Raw genomic sequence first — 6,337 nt, 5'->3', positions numbered from 1 at the left:
ATCTGTTCTTAGGAGCAGTTAACTCTATTTCACATAGGTCTTTGACCAGCATACATGGGACCGTGCTTTTCTGTACTGAAGGGCGGCCCCTGGTACGGGGGCTCACGATGCTGCCCCTGGTACCAGCACCCGGTCGTCAAGGGGCATCTTTGTACACAAATCTCACCCTGGCAGGGACTGGGTAAGCGGGTAGACAGTACAGGGGGCCAGATGCAGGTCCCTGGGTTCCACTGGAGAGGATATCTCCTGCAGACGAGTATCTGAACTCTTTGCAGTTGCTACAGTGCAACTGCAAAGAGTTCAGATACTCGTCTGGGGGGGGNGGGGGGGGAAGGACTGGCTGGCCCCCAATTCTTCTACTTAGGGTCCTCAAGAAAGCCCTATCCAATCGAAAGAGCTCACTGCTTGGGCCGCTTAGAGGTCATCGTATAGCCCAACATAGACTTGCAGGGCAAGCACCAAGTGAGGGGACGCCCTCAAGAACCCTTCTAGTTTTGCAAGCATTGATATCTGCAGATGCTCACAGCAACCACCGAGCGCAGTGAACCCCCGTGTATGGGGGGATTTTCGTCTTGCATTACTGGAGTTTTAGACCCTTTGCACGATAATGGCAGCTGCGGCGGGTTGGCTGAGTGCCCCATAGGGAGGGTGTGCCGGCCAGATTGCCACTTGTTACCCTCTATGCTGAATTCTCAATGCACCTGTGGGCCGTTGCCCTCTCCCAACTGTTCTATGCTGCCCGCAGGCGCGTTTCGTGCAATATGCCTTCTAAGAAGTGTAGGGCCCTTTGTATCGGAGAGGAGCCGTTGCGCCGGCGGCATTTAGGAATAAGAATTCCCCCGATCAAACTGTCTGGAGAGGGGCTGAAACTGAAAAAGTCGTTCAGAGGGATTTCCAAACAATGTGTGCAGCGCAGACTTTTCTTGTGGCTGCACCACGGCATGGTATCAGTTGCAAGGCCAAGAGAGCTGCAACGGGATTGAACTCAACTCACAGATGAGCCGATGGGCTNATGGTATCAGTTGCAAGGCCAAGAGAGCTGCAACGGGATTGAACTCAACTCACAGATGAGCCGATGGGCTTCCCGGGGCATCCCCTTGTTTGTGACTAAGGAGAAGTCACGGCATTTTCATAGTGTGAAGGCGAGAGAGGCAGACTTCCTTGCCAAGTACCCCCGATCGGGGCTACCTGTGGAAGCTGGGGGCCCCCCGGGGGCCCCTCCACGGGGTCGCCCCTCGTAGCTGGAGAAGTAACCGCCAGGGAATCTAAGAACAACTTATGATTCTTTTTAAAAACTGAATTTGAACTCGAGTTTCGGGCTGAGGCCCCAGGATCTAGGCGTAGCCCGTAGAGTTGGGAGTCAGTCTTCGTGCAGGGCGTCCCGCCCCAGCTGTTGCGTCGGCTGTTGTTCGTCATGCAGAAACTCCTTAAGTGCAATTCACAGAATCTCCCACTCCTTTGAGGAGCCCGTGGACCGCGTCGATCCCCAGTTTTTCCCCTGCAGATGGCTCCGCACGGGGACAATGAGTGCCCATAACGCGGAGCCGCAACTTGAGACAAGCACTCGACCCTCTACTGAGGCCTAAGCAGAGCAGCTCTGCCGTTCAGTTTGTCGGAATCCGTCGTATCTCGGCCCCCTCTTTTCCAGGCCTAGGCCTCTAGGTGTAGGGTTTGATAGGCTTGCCCAAGTAGACAAACCACATAGAGAAGAATATTGCTCTCTATGAATCCCTCGTCTGCTTTTGTGTCTTGGGGCTCCTTCAGGGCCCATGTGAGGCTGATCGCGTGCTTTACTATCCGATATGGTCCTCCAGCCATTGCTTTAAGGACTTTTACCACCAGCTTCTGCAGGAAAGCTAGCCTTCCAGGATGCAGCAGCGGCAAGAGCAGCAGCAGCGCTGGCAGCATCAGTACTGGCAATATCAAAAGGATCCGTGTTCCTGTTCTGATTGTTGGAGGGGGGCCCGTAGGTCTGACTATGGCGCTGCTGCTACAGAAAGGGGGCGTCCCAACTTTGCTGCTGGAGCAGCAGGCAGCAGCTACCTGTCTCCCCAAAGCGCACTACATCACGAACAGATCTATGGAAAGTAAGCGCAAGATGCTACTGCTACTTAGGGACTGCTGCTTTTGCTTCTGCTGCTGTTGCTTTTGGGTGGCGAATGTTTCCTTATTGTGCGTTTGTTTCCCTGTCTCCTCTTCTGTTAAGGTCGTAAGCAACACGTAGCTGCACAGCCCCCTCACTATCACGCAGTTGCTTCGGACAGATAGTCGCACAGCTATGTTACTAACTAGCCACTAACTAGGGCTTAGAAGTTTCGTACAGACCTATCCAAGGTGAGCTGAACTGGGCGCCAGTTGCCTAGCTGGCTGGCTATCGGAATACTGGCCCCAGATGTTCTTAGAACTTGTCTGGCAACTCACCAAGTAAGCCACGCAGGTAGTTCGGTGACCAGCTAGTTTTCGGGCTACCGAGCCGATCAGCTAGATAGCCAGCCAGCTGGCAGCTTTCATGTGCGCTGCAGTTTGGCGCCAATTGGGCCATCTAGACCTCTGCGTCGATGCGCTTTCTCCCTGTCTGAACGATTGGAGATCTTTCATCTACACCACCCAGTTGAATTGTATTGAACGCAACTACTTAGCGGCTGTGGACCACTTCAGGGGTAAATGAATGGCGTTGCTGCTGCATTTAGTGCACCTGCTGCTTTTGCTTACGTTGCAAGCGCTGCTGCTGCTACCGTTGTTCCTTTAGGCGTCGTCGTTGCTGTTGGCGGTTGCTGCAGGTTCTGCTGCAANCTGCTGCTGCTACCGTTGTTCCTTTAGGCGTCGTCGTTGCTGTTGGCGGTTGCTGCAGGTTCTGCTGCAATGTACGTTGTTTGGGGTGTTCCTGCTTGCGTAGCTGAATGCAGTGCGCTTGCTGATAACGGGGCGGGGGTGCTGGTGTTAGGGTTGCAGAGGTGTCTTGTGTAATTCATCTGTTGCTGTTGTTGAGGATATATCTGTTGTTACTACTGCTTCTGTTGTTGGAGGGGTTGCTGTTTGCTGTTACTGCTGCTGCTGCTGCGCTTGCTGGTGTCGCTGCTGCAGGTTTCGAAGAAGTGAGGCTCTCTGATGGCCGCATGACCTACAAGGAGGCAATTAGCCCCTGCCGCATGACTCAGCTGTCGCAGAACCTTCTGCTTCCTCTTTTGTACAAGGAAGCAGAAGCGCGAGCCTCAAAGGAGGGGGTCGGAGACATCGAGTACGCCCCCGAGGGTGCAACGGCTACGCACGGACACAGGGAGCAGTCACAGCTGGAAGGACCACCACGGGGAGACCGATCAGGGGGCCCTCAACAGAAATACGAAAGGAACCGTCGTGAGACAGACACACCAGAAGCAGCAGCAAGAGGGCAAGAACCGCAGCTAGCGCCCCTTCGCTTGCTGTTGAGCGCACGATGGGAGGGCGCAACGCAGGGGACCACTAGCGGAAACGCAGAGTGCGCCTGCCCCAGCGGTCCAGTGACATCCATGGTGTCTGTAAGAGACAGCGCTAGCAATGTCTCCGTCTGGGAGATAACCAGCGACCTTGTAATTGGCAGCGACGGAGCGGGCTCGAGAGTGCGGGAGTGGGGTGGCGCGTCCCTTGTGGGGGGCCCTCCACTGCAGCACTTCTTAAATGTAACCTTTCGTTCTAAGGAACTGGCCGCGGGGATGGAGCAACACGAAGATGCTCCGGTAAGCGGTGCTCCAAGGAGCTCTCAATCCATCTCAGACTGCGGCTCAAACGAGGGAGCCTTTCACCCAGGTGAGAGTTTATNGAGGTGTTGAGACGATTCAAATGCCGTGGCATGTTGTATTATGTGCTGGGTCATCGGTGTATTGGGGTCGTCGTTTGTCATTGTTTCAAGACCGGTTTGTTTGTGGCTCACATCCCATTCTTCCCACTTAGCCGTGACGATAAGTTGGTGCACTTGGGGCCGGATGGAGACAAAAGACAGGCCATACATCTGATCGAAAGCCTAGCGGGTAGGCGCATCGCCGACATTCAGATTCAGGATGTGAGGCCATGGCAGATGGTCGCAAAGGTAGCAGCCCAATACTTGCCAGGCGGACACTTTTCGCGACATACAGGGAGCAGTTCTAATAGTCCTGGAGAGCTTTTCTCTTCTGCTGGTCTGGAGGCCGAGGAAAACCTTGCGAAAGAGGAGGCCATTCTATGGGGGCCCCTCAGGGGCCGCATATTGCTGGCAGGAGATGCAGCGCACTGCTTACCTCCAGCGGGGGGCCTGGGAATGAACTTAGGCATCGCAGATTGTCTAAATGCCGCCTGGAAGATTGCCCAGTGCTACCATCTCCGACAAGGTCCTTTCGCGCCGTTACAACAACAGCACCAACAACTAAAACAAGGAAAGCAGGAGTGTCAGCAGCAAATGGATCCGGCAGGGAAGATCTTGAGAAGCTATGAAGAAGAACGCAAGCTCGTAGCAGAGGTAATCCCAGAGCTTGACTGGAAGCGCACGCCTCTGTCAGCTTGGCAACGCCAGCAACCACGACAAAGCTGTACCAACCGTCTGTGTCTGTTTGTGCCAGTACACCTGTGCGGTTGCCCGCAAAAATTTCTCGTCTGGACGGTGCATCCCGGAAGTGCTGGGGCTGGACTGGGAGGCAGCTGCAGCAGCAGCACGGGGGCTGGCAGCGGCATCAGACGCTGCAACGTCTGCAATAACAACAGCAGCAGCAGCTGTTGGTCTCCAGGGAATGGCAAAAGCTGCAGGAGATGCGTCAATGCGAATCGCCAAGGGGGTTCTTGAATGCTTCATGAGCATTGGGAGGGCTCAAGTAAGACGACTTGCTACTGTTGTTTCTGCCGCAGCTGCTGGTGTTTGTGTTGTTGTAAATTGTCAGCTTTTGTTTCTGCCTAGCTTATCAAGTGTATCTGCATTCGCTGTTCTCACCAGACATCTATGCATGTTCAAGACTTGTGCTATGTGTAACTGAGGACAGTCTGNTCTGTTTACATTTGCGTTCACTCGTGTGCTTTAGGCAGCCTTTCAAATGGCTTTGGGGCCCATTAGGAGCAAGATGTTGGAGACGATTCGTGTGCTGTTAAGCAGCGATGAGACGCATCTGGGCCTCAGATTCCAGGGTGTTGACTTGGGCTATGCTTACACTAAGTCCGCCCTCATGTGTGACCGCGGGGAGGGGGGGCCTACACTGCAGGTAAGACACACCCTCAGATGCAAACTGGTTTTTATTAAACGACTGAATGCAGAAAAACAGACGGGCATTATGCACTGAGCCGCACGTGACAAAACAGGGAGGGCGAGAGGGCTGCACGCACACAGACAATAGCAGTAAGAGATACCTTTGTCGTAAAGGAAATTGAGCCAGAGTGATTGAGACACACAACGAAGTGAGATGAGAATGGATACATCGTTACTGTTGGTGAATGCCAGGTGTCGGAGTCGCCCTGGCGGCTGGTGCCCACGTCGTGGCTTGGAGCCCGCTTACCTCATGCACCGGTAAAGGCCCTTCTTCATTACAGTGAAAATGAAGCCCCAGCCGGTGCGTGCACATGCCTGTCCCGCTTTTCAAGCATATTCTTGCCTTCCGTAGCTGTTTGTCACTACCTGATTTTAACACTCTCACTTTCGTTACAAGTGCGCTTCACTGTTCGTCAAAAAACAATCTTCTGTAACTGTGGCGACTGCTTCCAGCTAAGCCAGCTGCTGTGGCATCCAGCGCTTCTAGATCGATCCTCGAAAAGGTCCGCGTCAAAAGAGAGAAGCAGTAACACAGGGCGAATGTATTGTCCTTACGACGTTCGCTGCAGCTTATACCTTGTCGACAGTGGATCTACCGGCCCTTGCAGTCCCGTCATGCAGTTACTGTCTCCTTTTGCTTTCTGAATCCCACGAGAGGCGTTTCATTGATGCGTTAAGAAAGTGGGGACACATCCGCAGAGCGGCAGCAGCAGCAGGTGCGCCTGCTTCTCTCCCGCGGTACACAGCTGCAGACTTTGTCTTCGGGATTACATGGACAGCAGAAATTACACATAATACTGCTTCACCACCGGACTGGGCCCCTGGCCCCTTGGAACCTTTCAAACTCAAGCCGAATCTCCTTGCAGTGCTAGGGGCAGGGCCCCCCAAAGCTCGCTTCCCACTTGGCTGGAGGCGTGTGACGAGTCCTCTAGATGTGAAGAGTAAAAACACCTTACACCTTAAACGGCACTGGCAACTATACCTAGTCACCGACGGCTTGGCACTGCCAGTATCAGCAGAGCCCCCCTGCTATATATATATATATATATATATATATATATATATATATATATATATATATATATATATATATAT

The 6,337-nt window shown here is 53.5% G+C and overlaps 1 protein-coding gene across 1 annotated transcript; it reads left to right on the top strand.

The window, feature by feature from the left end:
• Positions 1 to 2,509: 2,509 nt before the first annotated feature.
• On the top strand, positions 2,510 to 5,374 carry EMH_0046200 (FAD-depdendent monooxygenase, putative; the record flags this gene model as incomplete). The annotated part of the gene is made up of 7 exons (XM_013496141.1): positions 2,510 to 2,660; positions 2,852 to 2,905; positions 3,085 to 3,713; positions 3,887 to 4,547; positions 4,624 to 4,817; positions 5,022 to 5,198; positions 5,324 to 5,374. The coding sequence occupies 7 exons, from the start codon at positions 2,510 to 2,512 to the stop codon at positions 5,372 to 5,374; spliced, it is 1,917 nt and encodes a 638-aa protein (XP_013351595.1).
• Positions 5,375 to 6,337: the final 963 nt, after the last annotated feature.

This window comes from Eimeria mitis, genomic scaffold (assembly GCF_000499745.2).
Source record: "Eimeria mitis Houghton genomic scaffold, Emh_scaff1942, whole genome shotgun sequence".
NCBI classification, from domain to species: domain Eukaryota; phylum Apicomplexa; class Conoidasida; order Eucoccidiorida; family Eimeriidae; genus Eimeria; species Eimeria mitis.
The sequence above is the reverse complement of the archived record's forward strand: the minus strand, read 5'-3'. Positions and strand labels throughout refer to the sequence as shown.